The 20031-nt window shown below is 40.6% G+C and overlaps 1 protein-coding gene across 5 annotated transcripts in view; it reads left to right on the forward strand.

Moving 5' to 3' along the window:
* The window catches only part of COL4A6 (collagen type IV alpha 6 chain), a 233904-nt gene that overhangs the window by 177466 nt on the left and 36407 nt on the right, over window positions 1-20031 (forward strand). For 3 of the 5 annotated variants that reach the window (XM_044268451.1, XM_044268452.1, XM_044268453.1), the window contains 9 exons: window positions 1647-1807; window positions 3707-3886; window positions 5322-5505; window positions 7906-7959; window positions 12120-12191; window positions 12299-12406; window positions 12490-12711; window positions 15509-15670; window positions 18397-18405. In XM_044268451.1, coding sequence (XP_044124386.1) covers window positions 1647-1807; window positions 3707-3886; window positions 5322-5505; window positions 7906-7959; window positions 12120-12191; window positions 12299-12406; window positions 12490-12711; window positions 15509-15670; window positions 18397-18405 — 1152 coding nt within the window. The remainder of the gene's footprint in view (window positions 1-1646; window positions 1808-3706; window positions 3887-5321; window positions 5506-7905; window positions 7960-12119; window positions 12192-12298; window positions 12407-12489; window positions 12712-15508; window positions 15671-18396; window positions 18406-20031) is intronic. The other 2 variants (XM_044268454.1, XM_044268455.1) reach the window with 2 other exon arrangements.

The raw sequence follows: 20031 nt of genomic DNA on the forward strand, positions 1-20031 counted from the left end.
TCTACAATCAGGGTTGGACCTTGGTTTAGCCCTTAGTTCCTTGATGGGTCAGGTGTTGGCACTTCTATCCTGGGGCAGCTTTCCAGCGTCCTCTGGTTCCCCTGGTGCCCATGGAAACCTTCCTTCAGTGAGTGGCACATACGGTTCCTCCGTACCAGTCCTCCTCTACTGCCTTGGGATCTGAATATAGTTCTCTCAGCGTTCCAGTCTTCTCCCTTTGAGCCCTTGCGGGAGATCTCACTCCGGCTCCTGTCCTAGAAGGTAGTTTTTTCTTGTGGCTATCACATCCATCAGACGGGTGTCCGAGTTGGGGGTGCTCTCTTGCAGAAAACACTTCCTGGTTCTTCACAAGGTTAAGGCGATTCTCCGGCCCATTCCTTCTTCTCCCGAAGGTCTGACTTCCATATCAATGAAGAAATGGTCCTTCCTTCACTGTCCTTCTCCTTCACACCCTACGGAAGGGAGTTACATTATTGGACGCTGTCAGAGCTCTGATCATTATTTGACAGCCTCTAGTCCCTTTCGGCGTACGGAACCCCTTTTTGTCTTCCGGAGGGTCCTCGCTAGGGATTGGCGGCCTCCAAGGTGGCGATTGCACGTTGGATTAGGTCTGCAAGTGCTGAAGCGCAGGGTTTCGCCCTTCGGTGTCACGGCTCACTCCAGAGTGGTGGGCACTTTCTTGGGCTCAGGGGAATCGCGCTTCGGCTGCACAGTTGTGTAAGGCGGGTACTTGGTCCTCCTTACACACGTTCACAAAAATTTACCAGGTGCATACTTATGCATCGGCGGTCGCTGCCTTGAGCCGCGTGGTCTTACAGACGACAGTTCTTAGATGCCTACAGGGACGCTTGCTTTCATGTGTCTGTGGTTTTTTCCTCCCTGTGGACTCCTTTTGGACATCCCACGGTTCCTGTGTCCCCCAATGAATATGGGAGAGAAAAGGAGATTTTTGTATAACTTACCAGTAAAATCTCTTTCTCGCTCTTCAGTGGGGGACACGGCACCCACCCAGTATTGTTGCTCGACCACAGTTGTGGCTGCTGCTGGTTAGAACCCTGTTGGGTCCTTTGACATGGTTGGAGTTCCACGTGTTTTTCTTTGGTTGGCTTGCTTCTCCTACTGCTTGTACACAAACTGAAGCTCTCTCTCCAGGCCGGAGGTGGTATAGCTGCCAGGGGAGGAGCTAACAGCTTTTGCTAGTGTCAATGCCTCCTAGAGGACATAGCTATACCCACGGTTCCTGTGTCCCCCAATGAAGAGCGAGTAAGAGATTTTACTGGTAAGTTAAAAAAAAATCTCCTTTTTCCAGAGCGACTTTAAGTTCCCAGTCTGCCTGGACAGATGGAGACATGTGGCAACAGTGCCAGGAGACATGTTAGAACAAGTTCTCAAATGTGAAACTGTGGAAAAAAAACATTCTACATAGAGACATTGGGAAACAAATGCTTGTTGGAGATTGTCTCTGAAAGGAAATGGCAAATCTGTGATTTAATATCAGTGTGATACCAACATTATTGTATTTTCTTCTTTCTGTTATGAAGTCTATGTATGAAGTATTGCCGCTGGAGGAATGCGTTATATTCATCATACCAAAGCCATTTTGTGCTTCAGGATTGTTATAAGCTTTTATGTTTTCATACTTTAAGGAGACTTTGGTGACTGTGCATGCCGTGGTGGTACTGTTGGCAATGGAAGAGTTGGAGATCCCGGACCTGCAGGCCCACCAGGAACTGATGGATTTCCTGGATTCGATGGACAACCTGGCGATCCTGGCAGAAGAGGATCAGAGGGCCCATCTGGACCTCCTGTAAGCAAATTTTGTATAACTGTAACTAATCAGAGGTAAAAAATGTTTTTCTACTTTAGAAAAATCTAGGCAAGACATGAATAATGCTGCAAGGGATTATTACTTCTGTAAAGTACTTATGCCTAATGTATTATTATTCAAAATTCCAGTGCAGTGCCCTTGAATGGGGTTACTTTAAAATAGGTAATGTTTAATTGGTGTGAGTCAGAATGAGTAGAATGGAGAGGATTTGGCACTCCGGCATGGAGGACTATGCCTGTTACTGCAGCCCAGTTCCATTGATGTGAACGGGATTGATCTACAGTACCAGACCCAGGCACACTTTTATATTCAGCGCTATGCTTGCTGATTGGTGGTCATTGGGCCTTTTCTAATCAAAATTTGATGGATAACGTATCAATGTCCAGAATATCCCAATGATTAATCGTATGTACAGTATACGCCAATAGGCTATAAAATAAATCATTGTAATGTATTATTCACACGTGCTTGTTTTAAAATTGATTTTAGATGCTTTTTTGTGTAAAATGACAGAATAGATTTTACTGTACACAAAATATAGCAAAAACTGGAATAAAACTGGTAAGTGTGAATCCATCCTAATTGTGTTTGTAAAGAGAAACTCCAGGAGACACATGAAAGTATACCCACCTCCTCTTCTCCTCATCATTATTATCACAGTGTTCTCCATTTCCTCTGTGCAGCATCTGGCTTGCTTCTTTTAATGAACTTGACTTTAAAAATCACTGCAAGCAGTAGCTTGGATAACTACATGTTCCAAAATGCTTTTCTCAGGTATCTCAGATAGGTGTGATCAGATTGAATTTACCAAGAAGCTCTAGTTAATATGATGCAGGAAGGTGGAGGGCCATAAATAAACTATAAATAAAGAACAGGCACAGGAGAGGCTTTAAACTGTGCCCCATACAGTAGCATGTATGTGGCACTGTGCAGACTTATAGGAACTGTACTGTCAGAATTGTATTTTTTTGTTTAAATCAAGTTTTTATGTTAATGATATTTCTTCAATGATATGCCTTTTTACATTGTTTTTCTTTATTTTTTTGTTTAATTTTACATGTAACTATATTTAAAAATAAATAAATACATTTTGTAGTTTTCACACTGGTTCCTGTGCCTCATAATAGACAGACACTTTCTGTTATTTAGAAAATAATTCTCACCAGTCATCTCATTATTATCACATGAAGGATTACACCTCTATTATAAAACTGAGGCAGATAACACAGAATCCACCAATGACAATAGGTGAAGGCCACATCTCTAACTGCGGTTAACAGAGCAACAGATCAGGCAACTTGGCTACCTTGTAATCACTTACAAAAAATTAAATAAATAAAAAATATACAGACTATAAAAGGAAGGAAGATGGTGAGAAAAGTATATATTTCAGTATCTTGTTTTAATTAATAAAAAATCCCAAAACATAGGTGATACATTCTTTTTAAGGCCACTGAAATTAGGCATTTACAACTGGATGGCTGGCTTAGTTTCTTATTCAGAAACCTACCATAGGCAGAGACTACACGATGTGGACAGGCGTTGTCACAAATTTTGTAATAAGTCCATTGTGAACCTGCACAAAATCCACATATTTTATACTAAAAGCTGTGGTGCAAATGTGCAGCAAATCCACAGCAGAATTTAATTAGAAAATTCACAGTATTCCACTGAGATTTTCTATGCTACATGTGTAAGAGGTTTTTGAAACGCCACCTATAATCCCACCTACAAGCTATGTCAGATTTCTGCAGATTTTTTTCAGTTAAGAATCCACCCCATTACTCTGTAGTTAATTGTCCACTGCATTAACTTATCCTTACCGTACTGATTCTTATTTATTTTGTGTCCTGATAAGATTTGCTTTTTTATCCTTAGGGATCTGCAGGACAATCTGGTGTTCCAGGACCAAAAGGAGAAAAGGGAGATCCAATATTTCCTTCTGGCAGAGGATCACGTGGAGACCCAGGATCTGTTGGGCTTAGAGGGGCACCTGGATTTTCGGGAAACCCAGGCAGGGATGGCCGACCAGGGTCTGCTGGTCGAAAAGGCGCACCTGTAAGCTTTCATGGAACTGTTTAGCTATTTAAACATAAATTAGATAAATGCATGTACAATTAACAGTTTTTCTTAATTTGATTAAGATTTGCATTGTAGGCCCTAAAAATGCCCATACATTAACATAATTGGGTGCCTTTTGACTCTGCCTGATGGCGCATGTTGTGAGAAAGAAGGATCAGAAATATTGGATTTCAGTATGATGATCCTTTGCTATCAAGGGAGATAAGATGCTACCAGAGGTGTCTGAAACTAGCTTATTCCCCTCTCAATTAGTGTGCACGCTCAGCAGAGCTAGTATGTATAAGTTGAACGAAAAAGCTGTTGACTGAACAAGCATTTGTCTGGCACTATTTCATATGTATGACCTGGCTTACAACTGTCAACAATCTTTAGAATAGATCAAGAAATCCATCTAATTTGCCTATTTATAATTTTTCTCTGTAAATTTATTTTTATTTTTTGGGGGGGAAATTACAAGTCAGCATTTTTGTCTTCACCCACCTCATTGTCTATTTCACAAACCAATTGCTGTTGATTTACCTTTCCATCAATGAGAAGTCTGTTTCAAGTTTTAACTACCTATTAGGCACACAAGTATTAACTACCTAATAGGCACCAAGGTTGCCAACCCCTTTAAAGAGGTTTTGTCATCTCAGACTTTGATGGCATACTAGGCTATACCATCAAAGTCATATAGGTGCAGGTCCCACCTCTGAGACTCATAGCTATCTCCAGAATGGGCCCATGAAAGTGAAGGAGAGTGCACCACACTTCATTCATTTTTATAGGACTTCCAAATATAGCTGAGCGAGCAAGAGATTTTCAGCAGGCCCATAGAAATGAATGGAAAGTGGCCGCGTATGCCCACTTCAAGTGTCCTGTTCAGGTGTCCTGCGGCACCTGAGGGGTTAATTGCCTCGGATCGCAGCACCCTGTCAGAGGCAGGAGCCGGCAATGTGTTTCTGCCACCGCCTGCATTTGTAATGTATTAAACGTTAGTTATCATTGGTGGCGCAGTGGCCACAGCCCCTCCCCTTTCTCCTCTCATTGGTGGCAGCACAGGGTGGAGGGAGAGACTGCTTCCTTCTTCCCTGTGCTGCTGAAGTAACATGGCGCACAGCCTATTATCGATGAAAGATAAATCCTGGTATTGTATCGATACCGGGCTAAAAGTATCGATTGGGTATTGAAAGTCCAATACCCGAAACAACCCTACATACAAACTCCATGCAGATGATGTCCTTGGTTAGATTCAAACCTGGGACCCTAGCACTGCAAGGCACCAGTACTAACCACTAAGCCACAGCGTTTTGTATCTTAGATCTTGCACCGTTTATGTTACCCATCTCTGGACCAAGAAAATCAGGTTTTTACATATATGTTTTGCTTGTTATGGATTTGTGGATTTATTATTGCTTGTTTAAATGTCTAGGGTGAAGGTGGAATTGGCAACCCTGGGGAGAAGGGTTTTCCAGGTCAACCTGGTCAAAAGGGAAGTCGAGGAGAAAGTGGACTTCCAGGTGTTGGCTTTCCAGGTTTACCTGGTTCTCGTGGGCTTCCTGGTGACCCAGGTTTACCGGGACTGGATGGACGAGCAGGTGAACCTGGACCTCCTGGTATGTATTTTACAGATCTTCTATTTAACCACTATGTATCTTTTTTTCTATGTATTTAAGAATTATTCTATTGAAATAAATTATTCTACTGAAAGGTGACAACTTATAGTACTATAAATTGTCATGTTAATATTTTCTGTTGGAGTATACAGTAAGCTAAAAATAATTTGCTACTCATTTCTTTTCTGTGTTAATTTTTTTGTATATTTGTAAATGTAGATATAGTCCTCATAGCCATTAGATTTTTCAGCAGATCCCTTAAAGGGATTCTGTCATCAGATTTGTGCCCTATAAGTTAAACATATGGCCATGTCGGGGCTAATAACATGAATCCTAAACTGGCCTTATTAAACCTGCTTGTGGCTCTATTAGCCCCAAAAACTGGTTTTTATAAGCTGTCACTCACCTACCTAAGGTGCCCAAGGGGTTTTACGTTAATCCAGGGTGCCCGCCTGCACCCCTCGCCGTCTGGTGCCCAGCGCGGGCTTCCTCACCTCAGTGCCGCCTCCTCAATCCATCCGTCCCTCTGTCAGATCCTGCGCTTGCGCACTAGGCTCAGCCTGATGTGCCGTGGACTCCTGGCAGCGGCTTAGTTGAGCGAAGTGCGCATGCGCATCAGGCCGGCGCATGCGCACTTCGCTCAATAAAGCCGCTGCCAGGATTCCGCGGGGCATCAGGCTGAGCCTAGTGCGCAGGCGCAGGATCTGGCAGAGGGACGGGTGGATTGAGGAGGCGGCGCTGAGGTGAGGAAGACGGCGCTGGGCACCAGACGGCGAGGGGTGCAGGCGGGCACCAGACGGCGAGGGGTGCAGGCGGGCACCCTGGATTAACGTAATAGAGCCACAAGCAGGTTTAATAAGGGCAGTTTAGGATTCATGTTATTAGCACCGACATGGCCATATGTTTAGCTTATAGGGCTCAAATCTCATGACAGAATCCCTTTAAAAGTAAGCAAACAAAAATGGAATACTTACTGCTATGTAAAACGGCATTTTTGAATTCTGCAACATGTTTTATTTCAAGATGATGTAGGCTAAGTAAAGCAACATTATGTATATGTAGATTGTACGTCATCCTATGTAGTAAAGAGTAACTCCAGCCAACCTTTTATTTCTAAACTAGCCATTCTCAACTCACTGCACTGAAATGTAAGCATTCAACTATGCGAAGTACTTGAAAACAGTCTACATGATTTGGGCTTATGCACACAGCAGATCCATGAGCATGGAGCTTGTCTGGCCATACAGTAATCCTTATGGTTCTGTAGTACATACATAGGGCTAAATATCTCCATATTTCAGCATTGGATACAACTAGTTTTCAGTTTTCTTGGCTGCCATATGAATCCAAGAGAAAAAAAATCTTCATATGAGATTGTGCCATGCAGAGGGAGACATACTATGGCTATGTACAGCTGAAAAGCTAGTGCTATGTACTATTCTAAAATATGATATCTCTTAACAAACTGCAGATATATAGCATTTTTCAATGCGGCTGTTTAAATAAGGATATATGTTTAAATAAGGATATATAATCATATATATGATAATGTGCTTTTATATGTATATTTTTTACACTCCTTTCTTTCCAGTATCTGTAAAGAATAAATCAAGGCAACTGGACTTACTGTAGATTTCTTGAAAACGTTTCACTCGTTCTTCCGACGAGCTTTCTCAATTTCTCGATTCTTTCTTTCCAGTGCATCTCCGTCAGTCAAAAATAAATGAATAATTGCTATTTTATCTCTACAAATAATTTTCATGATATGTTTGTTTTTGGCAATTACAAAACAGCAGGAAGTACTATTCCAATTGCTATTTGGTGATAGCTGATTTGGGAATCCATTCCAACATATCCAGTGCTATCAGAGGGTCAGCTGCAGTCTATGCTTCTCCAACTCGAGTTTTTTTTTTATAAAAAGTTTTGTACCTTCTCTTCCTGCTTTTGCTTGTTTAATAAATTATTTTCAATTTTCTGCTTTTGCATATTTAACTTGTGAAATCAGCCAAATATATTCACTACAATGGTGATGTGTTAGTAAAGAGTCTTCTATTTTACAATAGTTGAAGGCAAATATAATCAAGTTGTACTCAGAGCTCAAAGGCAATTATTGCATGTCAGTAGTGAAATAATGAGTTCTGTAATTCATCCCAGCCCAAAAAGTAATAGTGTTAGCATCCATATTGTGAAACATAGCACAATGGGTAGAGGCTGAAAGCCAAGGCTTCAAGATTGAGAAATGAAAAGAACTCTATATAAAGAGTAGATCACTTAGTAACATAAATATTTAAGACATCATCATGTGGGAATGTGAATATATTTGTGCTGCTGAAAAGCTTCCTCTCTTGAGGGATTTTCTTACCTATGTCTAACCTGTCATCCTTTGCTTAACTGGTATAGGTGACTGCTGCTGCGGGGACAATGTTGGTAATGGAGACTTAGTCACAGAGGGAGGTGAGAGGATAGATCCTAGAGGTTAAAGATAAAGACAGCTGTGGGATCCATCTGATCTCCTGGTGCTGGTTAGAACCTCTGGATTTGCATGCATGTTACACCTGGTCATTCAATCCATAGCTTGGTAGACAATTTTAGGAATGTTTGTACACAGTGATGAGCAACCTTTTATACATTAAGCCAGATTTTGACTTTGGTCAATCATTATTTGCTTTGTGATGGTGAATGCTGTGGTACCCTGGTAATGTTACCCGCTTTTAGGCTTCCATTCACAGTGGTTGTTCACTACTGCCTCAGGCTTGGAATTGTGCCAACGTTTTAATCTGCTTGCTAACCCATTTTTAATGTTACCATAACAGCTAAAGGTGCTTCATGTGTATGTGAAAATGGTGCAATAGTAACTAGTGTAGCAGACAGAACATTTTCAACAACACATACACTATAGTGTTGAGGTCAACTTACAGCAACCTCTCATCACATTTTGTGATGCCTTTGTAAGTTGAGTGTAAGTGCCATTTACTTACAGTGACATGCAAAAATGTGGGCACCCCTGGTCAAAATTACTGTTATTGTGAACAGTTAAGCAAATCGAAGATGAAATCGTCTCCAAAAGGCTTAAAGTTGAAGATGACAAATTCCCTTTGTATTTTAATAAAAAAAAATATATATATTTTCATCTTTTACGTTTTTGAAATAATAAAAAAGGAAAAGGGCCAGAAGCAAAACTGTGGGCACCCTGCATGGTTAGTACCTAGTAGCACACCCTTTGGCAAGTATCACAGCTTGTAAATTTTTTGTAGCCTCCAGAAGTCTTTCAATTCTTGTTTGAGGGATTTTCATCCATTCTTCCAGTTCTGTGAGGTTCCTTGGCCTTCTTGTGCGCACTGCTCTTTTGAGGTCTATTTTCAGATTTTCAATGATGTTCAGATCAGGGCCTTGGTAAAACCTTCAGCTTCTGCCTTTTGAGGTAGTCTATTTTGGATTTTGAGATGTGTTTAGGATCATCATCCATTTGTAGAAGCCATTCTCTTTTCTATTTCAGCCTTTTTTTTACAGTTGGTGTTATGTTTTCTTGCAGAATTTGCTGGAATTTCATTGAATACATTATTCCCTCTACCCATGAAATGGTCCGCGTGTCATTGGCTGCAACAGAACCCTAAAACATGATTCATCCACCCCATGCTTAATGGATGGAGAGGTGTTCTTTTCATGAAATTCTGTGATTTATTTTTTTATGCAAGCATACCTTTGCTCTTTGTGGCCAGAGTTCTATTTTAACCTCATCGTCCACAGGACTTGTTTCCAAAATGTTCTGTTGCATACTTCTGACATTGTTATATTGTGGTGAGGACACAGGAGACATTTTCTTCTGATGACTCTTACATGAAGGCCATAATTGTACAGGTGTCTCTGAACAGTAGAACAATGTACCACAATGCCTGAGACTGCTAAATCTTCCTAAAGGTCTTTTGTAGTCAAGCAGGGGTTCTAATTTGCCTTTCTAACAATCTTACGAGCAGCTGTCTCTGAAATATTTCTTGGTCTTCCAAACCTTCTCTTGACCTCCACTGTTCCTGTTAACTACCATTTCTTAGATACATTTTGAATTGAGGAAATGGCAACCTGAAAATACATTGCTAATTTCTTATTAGCCTTCTCCTGCTTTGTGGACCTCAACCATTTTCATTTTCAGAGTGTTAGGCAGCTGCTTAGAAGAACCCATGGCTTCTGTTTTTTCAGACAAGGTTAGAGGAGTCTGGGCATTTATAAAGCTTTGGAATTTGCATAATCTGGCCTAGGTTAGAGGAGTCTGGGCATTTATAAAGCTTTGGAATTTGCATAATCTGGCCTTTCCTAACAATTATTGTAAACACGCCTATTACACCAACATATTATCTGACAGATTTTTTGACCGTTTACACACAGATCTTTTTTTATACACACCAACTATTGGTCTCATTAGATAGAAATTGGTTAGATAATCTGTTAGTGTAATACAGCCCTAACCCTTATAGACTATTTAAGGTCTGAGACCTTGGTCAAAGTTACCTGATCACTCAAATATCCTTGGATTCCCATACTTTTGAAAGGTCCTCCTTTCAATTTTTCACTCTTAAATATCACAAAACCAAATTAATACACTGATATTGCTTAAAATGTTGAAAAGTGTATTTAATCTCTAGCTTGCTTAACTGTTTGGAGTAACAGTACTTTTGACCAGAGATGCCCCAAATTTTTGCATGCCAAATTTTCAGTGTGTAAACAAGACCTTTACCACTGTAGAACCTCATTAATACAGAGGATTATTTTACAGTTTACAAATTAAAGAAGGTAGGACAGCACACAATTATAGTGAAAAAATGTATTCAATGTCACAGTAGTCAATGAATTTGCGGATGGGAAACATCCTTTACTAATGTGTATTTAGATACAAATTGGTTCGCAATTGTATCACAAGAGGTGCACCTACATTAATCTTAGTAATAGTGAGAAATGCTTCTGTAAACAAATTTACAATTATTGGTTTGCTTAAAGGGATTGTCCGACTCCAAAAATAGTAATAATTATAGCCCTGACAGTGATTACTATAAAGAAAAAAAGCCACCTCACCTGTTCACCAGTGCTCTGTTCCAGCTCCATACTGATTCTCATCCCTGTGGACCAAAAGTGTGACATCTAATTCATAATCACCTGCACCACTGCAGCCATTCACTAACCTCAGCAGTCATGTGCCACTTCAAACAGTGAATGGCTGCAGCTGTGCACATAGCGGCGATCCGGATGTCACACTTCCGGTCCACAGGGGACTGAAAATAAAAATGGGGCTAAGCCCTCAGCGCTGGAACAGGACATCTATTAATAGGTGTATGACATTTTTACGTTATGGTAATCACTTTCAGGGCAATAATGAAAATGACTTTTGGGTCAGACAACCTTTGCACTGATTTTTTTTATTGTTCATTTGATCTTAAAAACAAAATTAGGCAACTTTCTACAATTAATTATATATGTCCGTTTTACTGCTGTAGAGTCTGTGCAACTCCTACACATAGCTGCTGTGCAGCTGCTTCTGATTGATCAGCACCCTGCTCATGACGGTGTCTTCATTCTGCATTCTCTAATTGTTACAGACAGTAGCAGGGTGGGGAAGGAGGTTGTATAGGGCAGTTTAGAGGAAGTAGAGGAAAGCATCCAAGTTTTCATGAAAAGCCGATCACACAAGCTGTACTGTATCCGAGTGTAGAGAGGGAGGTAAGCAGACAGAGGGCGGCTCATACAGGCTTTGTATAGAGGAATCAGCATCAGGAATGCACCTGTGCCGGTACATGAGAGCTAGCGAAGGCAGCAGCATCCTGGGCAAAAGAACCTAACATCCAGCATGTATTACGTGTCCAATTGAGAAATGTCTGAAACTAGGAGAAGGTAGCAAACTGCCTATCTGTGGTCTGAAAATGAATGAAGGAATAAAGATTGCAGCCTGAAACTTAGTGCAACTTATTTCATTCGATAGCAATATTCACTTGCAATATTTTTTAAGCTTTATTTCACCAGGAGAAGATGCTAAAGGTGTAAGGTTGAATACAAAAAAGAAATCAGTTGGTTTCGGCATAGTAGTCTGTGCATTTTAGTCTGGGTCGCCCCCTCACAGCTGTTTAAGGTAATTTAAGGGTGTGGAGAGGTTAGGGATAATAAAATACTGAACAGAGCCTTATTTGTTCCAGTTACAGGCATTTGTGCTAAGCCAGAGATGCCCAACATGCGGCCCTCCAGCTGTTGCAAAACTACAACTCCCAGCATGCTTGGACAGCCTACAGCTATCAACCTATGCCAGGGCATGATGGGAGTTGTAGTTGTACAACAGCTGGAGGGTCACAGGTTGAGCAATTAGGTTGTGGTGCTGCTATTTCTAGGAATCAGGGTTATATGTACACTTATTGGCACGTTTGCATCATTTAGGATTCATTCACTGGTCATTGTGATATGCATTCATCATCCATAATCTGTGACATATTTTAAACCACAGCTTTAACCCACGTTACAGCAGCTTTTGCATCAACCATCCAATGCACATCCATTGTTTTCATCTGCCTCCTATGTTTGGTTGTGGCACACTAACATAATGTCATTTGTGAGAAATTAACAGTTTTGTGTTCTGACAGGCCTCACCTTGCCATGTATAATTGCTGGAGAAGTTGGAGATCCAGGAATTCCCGGCAACTCTGGGCTTCCAGGTATTGCTTGCATTTATTCATAGATAGAGAGTCATACTTTTGCATTTTTTTTACTTGTGGGTCTTTTAAAATGAGATAATTAATACATTGAACTATCTATCACTTAGGTCCCAAGGGTGAAAAGGGATTCTCAGGAATTCCTGGGCTACGTGGCTTTGATGGCGCCAAAGGACAACCAGGTAGCCCAGGACTTGGTGGATTTCCAGGACCTCCAGGTATAAAACAAATATGCATTTAGTATATAGATTGATAATTAATGTAATTTATTTCTTACGGCTGTGGTCCATTTGTTTTTCAGGATTTACTGGACCTCGTGGAGATGAAGGTCCTATTGGTTTTCCTGGCTTGGATGGCATTGATGGACTACCGGGAAAACCAGGAATCCCTGGTTTGCCTGGTTTTAAAGGAGCACGTGGTGAAGTTTTGGGTGCTGAACCTGGTGCTCCTGGTGAGCCTGGAAGACCAGGTGTCATAGGAGATAAAGGAATTAGAGGAGAACCTGGTTTTGATGGACAGAGAGGTAATTAGAAAGTTTTCTTGAATGCCATTTGGAGAATTTAGATATATAGATTTTCAGTTGGCAATATACATTAATGTTTGGCTCATTGGCCAGTTGTAATATTTATGAGGGCAAGATGATAATTCCCTGACAGCAGAATTTGGGGACAGAATGATCTATCGTGTTGGATTTCAGCATGCCAGACCCTCTGTTCCCCTTCGTAAGTGTTTTTTTTTCTCCACTTTCAAATTAAACATACTGTACATATGTGGTGTCATGACAGAGAAATGTTGGCTGAACAAGTCAACTCAAAATTGTGCAAACACCAACTCATGATGCTCTTGGTAATGTTAGTTTTGGCTCCTGATATGCCTTTGAGGCTATGCATCGTCAAGGGTCCATAATTCTAAACAAGAAGTAAAAAAAGATTGGACAGCATCAGTGCTCAGGTTCACTCTCATTTGAGAGTTACACCCCACTGACATTGCATAGCCACAATAACATATAGGGAACCAAAAACACCAGCATACCAGTTGCTCTGGAATGGGGGGCTTGGGAAAACAAGCACTGGAATCTGTGGACTGGCATATACAGACAGACAATTTCTGGAGGACATGACAGGTACTCTTTAAGAACTGACACTATGTGAAGTTGAATGTGAATACTCAAAGATGGTCACTATACTGTGACCTTCCCATCTCTGACTGGACCACTACCATAAAGACCAGATGTTTTTGTGACCTGTTTGCAACTACATAATAATCACCTCTCATCTTGACCAGCTGGGATTATCTCTGTATAGACATGTTTCATTTGTTTGACCATTTCCTGCATTGCATTGTCCCATTAAATAAAATGGCCTATTAAAGGACACACACACCACACAAATGTCATCACCAAGTAATAACTAACTGTATTACATTACTACATAGTTAACAAATAAATGAAGATAGAATACCACGGATACGATGGAGCAGATTTACTAATAGTGTCATACTTTGTCTAAGAATACGAATCACAGACTTAATATTAGACAAATTTACTATTCTGGAGCATAGACATTTGTAAGTTTAGACTATCATAAATCCTGCGTCAGATTTCCACTAGAATTCTGTTTAAAATGTTGTGCACCTAAAATTTGGCCAAGAGCCCAAAATTTTGTCTGTGTGCCAAAAAAAGGTGCCTGTGCACCAAAAAAATCAGTTTAGTCTAAGTTTACTTTACCTATAACTTGGCATAGTTTTAAATGGAAAAATGCCCCCAAATCTTGATGCCTTGATGTGCATTTGGGTTACACCCCTTTACTATGAAACTTTGTCCGACACGTGTGAAATGCTTAAAAAAGAGTGTAACATAGTTAGCAAATGTGATGCAAAGCATGCGCGCCAGTTTTTTGGTGCAAAATGTGCCAAAAAACTGGTGCATTTTAAATAGGAAATCTGCCCCAATGTTCTTTGTCTATTTTAACCTGTTTCATTGAAGATGGTGTCTGTTCCTGCAGTCCCATCAGTGATTACCAGCTAACTATATTCACATTCAAATGGGGACAGCTGCAGGACTGCCCACTGGACTCCTAAGTGTAAAAAAGCACTGATTCAAATGAAATGCTCAGCCCCTTCTGCTCTTGCTGACTACATATCACGGCTACCAAATTGTTACCGGACAGAAAAAAATCGCTAAGAATTGCAGACCCACAAGGAGCCTTAAAGGGGTTGTCCGGGTTCAGAGCTGAACCCGGACATACCCTTATTTTCACCCCGGCAGCCCTCCTGAGCCTGGCATCGGAGCATCTCATGCTCCGATGCGCTCCTGTGCCCTGCGCTAGATCGCGCAGGGCACAGGCTCTTGTGTTTACAATAACACACTGCCGGGCGGTAACTTCCGCCCAGCAGTGTGTTCGGTGACGTCACCGGCTCTGAGGGGCGGGCTTTAGCTCTGCCCTAGCCGTTTTACTGGCTAGGGCAGAGCCAAATCCCGCCCATCAGTGCCGGTGACGTCACCGGGGTTCCTGTCAGCCCCATAGAGAGCCCCGGTACGTCACCGGAACTCAGAAAAATGCCTTTGCCCTGCGCGATTTAGCGCAGGGCAAAGGAGAGCATCGGAGCATGAACTGCTCCGATGCTCATGTCAGGGGGGCTGCCGGGGGGGAAATGGAGGGCTGTCCAGGTTCAGCTCTGAACCTGGACAACCCCTTTAACTATCACCAAAGAAATTGCACAAAAATCTTTGCATAGTAAATATAAATAAACTTTATTGACAATGTAAAAATACATACATATATATGACTTAATATAACACAACACCATGTTCAATGTGACAGGTTCCCTATAAAATGGATGGGTGATGTTTTATCTCCATTTGTACTTTAAAATTGTTGTTACTTTGCTATTATTTTTTTTTGGTGTGTTTTTTTGTGAATTTGGATTGCCACACATTGTGTATTCAATTGCCATTTTTATACCATGAAATAAAATGCAGCATGGATTAGCAAAGCCTCGCAGAGGACAGGGGAAAGCCAGTGGAGCAGAGGCAGCTGCCAAGCTTAAAAAAATTTCTCCTCCTTCCCCCATCACTGTGCTGATGCATTCCCACATTGAATGCAGCACAGGAGAGCAATGTGCCACCTACTGGAGAATGGGATGGAGCCAGGGGAGGGGAGCTGCCATGTTTTGTGTGCTACTGACGTTGTGCTGCCCATGAACAGGGAGGACCACCCCTATGAAAGACCATTTTATGTGCAATTTTGGGTAATGGTCTTAAAAAGGTTTGATTGTATTTGCTTCTGATGCTGAGTTTGCTTTTGATTTTTGTATAATAGGTTTAGATGGACGACCTGGGCTAATGGGTGCTAAAGGTGAAAAGGGTAATGCTGGTTTTCCTGGTAGCCAAGGTCCAAGAGGATTCCCTGGATTTGGAGGTGCAGCTGGTATTAAAGGAAGACAAGGTCCTGTGGGAGAAACTGGATTTCCAGGGTCACCGGGTATGTCAACCAAATTTTGTAATAGATGCTCTGATTGTTGTAGATACTAGAAGAAGATACTAAATATTCAATTATAATCCGTTGTCAGAAATGACTTAAAGACCGGTTTGTTCTTATAATAAGTTCTATGGTACCGTTTCACTCATCATTGAAAAACGAAATTGTGATGTTCTTTGAGAATAAAGTCAATATCTGTATCTCAGGTGCAATAATAAGTAAAGATTAGTAAGTACACCAGACAGCCAAAAGGAGTGTTCATATGTGATTTATCGTCTGATGTGTGTTTAATGTTCTTCTTATTATTATTATTCATTTATTGTTTATGCAGTAACATAAATATAATACAAGAGATAATGGAAGATAAAACAAAGAGCAAAAAGGGAAAAGCAGCAGATCTATGGATATTGATTGACAACTAATCAATGGAAATACAGCTGTGTAATGGCTGCATGTTACCAACGTAGAATGTAGCTTATGTTATGCAAGCAGTACTAGTGCAATGTATAGGGATCAAGGCCCAGGGGGGCAAGTAGATCAAAGGGTATGGGAGCACCCAAATAATAACATATGGCCCACTAGAATGGCATGTGATAAAGTCCATGCATGGTTAGTATCATTACAAAGAGCCTCAAAGTTATATTTAGTGAGAGAATACCATTGCAGTGGAGGCGATATTTCCATTGTATTATACAGTTACTAAAACACAAAACTAAAAATCTAAAAAACAAATGGTTAATGTGTCCTCGGACTGGTTAGGTTCTAACTGGACATGATAAAAATAAGAATGAGTGTCCATTAGTGATTATTAGACCATAGTAATATACTGTAGTTTGTAAGACTGAAATAAGACATATGTTCATCCAGTCCATTGTATTATCCTGCAGAGCTGATACAGATGAAGGCAAAAACCATCTCAAGAAAACAGTACCTTCTCAACTCTAGATCTGCCAATTAGAGTAACTCCTTGGATCAGTGCCCGATGGCCTGTAATCCAGGCCCCTTTTGAACTGAATTCATAAACACAACCTCCATAGAGAGCTCCATAGTCTCATGGCCCTTCTTTGCTGGTGTAGAAACCTTCTTTCCTCTAGACATAGAGAGGGCTACCTTATTATAGTTATAGTCTTTATACTGTACATTAGGTTACTTCTCAGGTGTCTTTTTTTTTTATTAAAGGAGTTTCTAATTTATTTTAGTTTTTTTCTAAAGGCAGAGAAAGTGTCTCAAGAATAAAAAATGGTATTACTTATTGCCCCAAGCCTCCGTCCTGCCTTTGTCTTCCTGGCCGTAGCAGTGTCATGCCCATATACTACAGGTGCATCATGGCTGCAGCAGCAGGAAGGAAAGGAGTTGGTAGCGCTAGATGCTTGAGGCTGTAGGTATAAAAAGGTTTTTAATATTTTGATAGCCTACCTTCTTTAAAAATAATAATTCAGAGAGCCCCTTTAAAGGGCATCTGTCAGCAGATTTGTACCTATGAAACTAACAGACCTGTTACATGTGCACTTGGCAGCTGAAGGCATCTGTGTTGGTCCCGTGTTCATATGTGCCCGCATTGCTGAGAAAAACTATGTTTTAATACATGAAAATGAGCCTCTAGGAGCAACAGGGGCGTTACCGTTACACCTAGAGGCTCCACTTTTTCTGTTGCACACTCTGCAATTTGATTGACAGGGCCTCGCCCGGTATAGCAGTTGCAGAGTCTCTGGGTATAACAGCAACGTCCCTGTTGCCCCTACATATATTACATACATATATTAAAACCTCATTTTTCTCAGCAATGCGGGCACATATGAACATGAGGCCAACACAGATGCCTTCAGCTGCCAAGTGCACATGTAACAGGTCAGCTAGTATCACTGTTACAAATCTGCTGACATCTGGTGCCCAAATTCCTACACAATAATCCATGTGCGGTTTGACTACAAGTTTGTAAAGTGGCAGGACTATGTTCTCATCACGGGCATCTATGTCCCTTTTGATGCACTCCATGATCTATTAGCCTTGGCAACCTGGTTGCTGCAGTTAGGTTTACTGTCAACTAAAATACCTATTTGTGTCAATATGTATTTTCCTTTCGCATCTACATAACCTTATATGTGTGTGTATTAAACTTCACTTGCCATATCTGTCCAAGCCTCCAACTTATCCAGACTTATTTGTAAAATAATACTGTAATGTTATCTGCAAACATTTTTATTTTACTGTACAATCCTTCTACAAGGTCATTAATATATTAAAAAGAGGGCCCAATACTGACTTCTGTGGTACTCCACTAGTGATGTGACCCAGTCTGATAGGAGGATATCATTATATTTAATGGGCTACTGATAAGTGGACATTATCATGATAAGAATGAGTGAATACTGGAGACAAGATAGTGGAATTCTCATAAAATGCTGTCTTTTCTCTCTTGTCTAAAATTCTGCTTCTGATTTGTTATGATTTTCTAACCCTGATCACTAACCAAAACTCAATCCGGTGGCTAAATCTAATCTCAAATCAAGTTCAGGTACATCATTCTCTCTCTCCTTCCTCCCATGGGTTGCTCTCATAAAGAAAATGATTCACTTTTTTGTTGTATCTCTCAGCTGGCAATTTCCATTCCACCGTGTGCTATCTTTCATACATTTTGTCTATTTTTCCTTCATCATGCTTTTATTCCAAATATCACCAATCCTCCATATTTTGATGTCATTATCTATGGTGTCGGCTTCTTCACATAGGCTGCCAAGGTGAGAAAGTGCTCTCTAGCATAAAGGCAGACGGACTAACAGCCCAGCTTTTGATGCTGCGAGCATTGACCATAGGTGACACCCCTTATTTGATAAAACACTATACAAGAACCATTGTGCTCATGTGGTCCAAAAAACATAGAGTTTATTATGACCATTCTTTATATATACTGTATTACCTATTATAAAAGACTTGCTATTGTGAAGCAATAGCAAAGCAGTATTTCATAGTTTGGGTCCCAGCATGGTTTGGTATATTGGCAGGCTTATGGGAATTATTAGGAAAGAAAACATTGACAGTTCAAACACCTTTTTTTGTAGAAACATATGTGTAAGTAATGTCAGTAATTCAAACCATTATGTACTTTGAGTTAATATTGCATTTTTCCTTTATCTAAAAAGGTCTGAGAATAGTTGGCAGTCCGTGCCACTCAGCATTCCAGGCAGGGGCCATATCCACATCACGTTATATGGCTTTACTGTTCATAAAGGACCAAAACATCCGGTTATTCTATACAATTACTATTGCCTTACATTACATCAGCCATATTGACCTAGTTCAGCTTTGAAAGTTATATGGTTTGTTTGGCAAGATCGGTCATCAATATCTGATTCGACACTCGGCACCCTGGTGATCAGCTGTTTGACAAGGAAGCGGTACCCCATGAGAGCGCCGCTTCCTGGTCTTTACGCTACACCTAGTCTCCTATGGAGCTGTGGCATAGTGTTATTACAAGTACTTGCTCCATTCGCTTGAATGGAGAGAGTACTTGTCATTTCACTGCACTTCTGAGACGATGTGCAGTGTAATTAGGAGAAAGTAGCACTCGCATGGAGTGCTACTTCTTCTTTAAACAGATGATCGTGGGGGTGTTGGACCTCCAGTGACCAGATATTAATGGCTGGAAACCCATTTAAAATAGCACTCCCACAAAAATGTTATTCTCTGACCTGTCAGAAAGGTAAATTATGCAAACTGTAGTGACGGTAATTTTCTTACTAATACCTGTATTTGTAAGTTAAAACCTCCCTTCTGATCCTCAGCTGTATCTTGTGACCAGCACTTTCCAAATAACACAGCATTTTATGAATGGACGGGAAGCCAGTTTGCCTGTGTATTCCTATGGAAGCCTCAATCCAGGTCTCATAGCAATCAATAGAGAAGTAACTGACTTCTTGTCCTGTGTCATTTGGAGATCAGAATGTTGGTCACATGACACAGCTGAAATTAGAAGGGAGGTTATAACTCACACATACAGTCCCTGGTAAGAAGATTATCTTCACTACAGATTACATCATGCACTTTTCCAACAGTTCAGAGAATAATTTTTTTTGTAAGACCAATTCTTTAAGAGCATTAAAACGTGAAGTGTCCTTTATTCTCTCTTCAGTCCAGGCCAGATCTGGTTAGATATAGCATACAAGTATCATAATAAGGACTGCAACTTGCCGATATGATTTGAGACATAGACTATGTGGAGTAAATCAAGCTAACCCCAATTGTATGATTTTATAACGCAGATTGTAGGACGTCCTTACCCATACATTATACACCAATTATATATTAAATTCCAAAACCAAAAGAATTGTCAGTTATGAGAAAAATTTATAAAAACAGGAAGACAA

Source organism: Bufo gargarizans, chromosome 9 (genome assembly GCF_014858855.1).
Source record: "Bufo gargarizans isolate SCDJY-AF-19 chromosome 9, ASM1485885v1, whole genome shotgun sequence".
NCBI classification, from domain to species: Eukaryota; Metazoa; Chordata; class Amphibia; order Anura; family Bufonidae; genus Bufo; species Bufo gargarizans.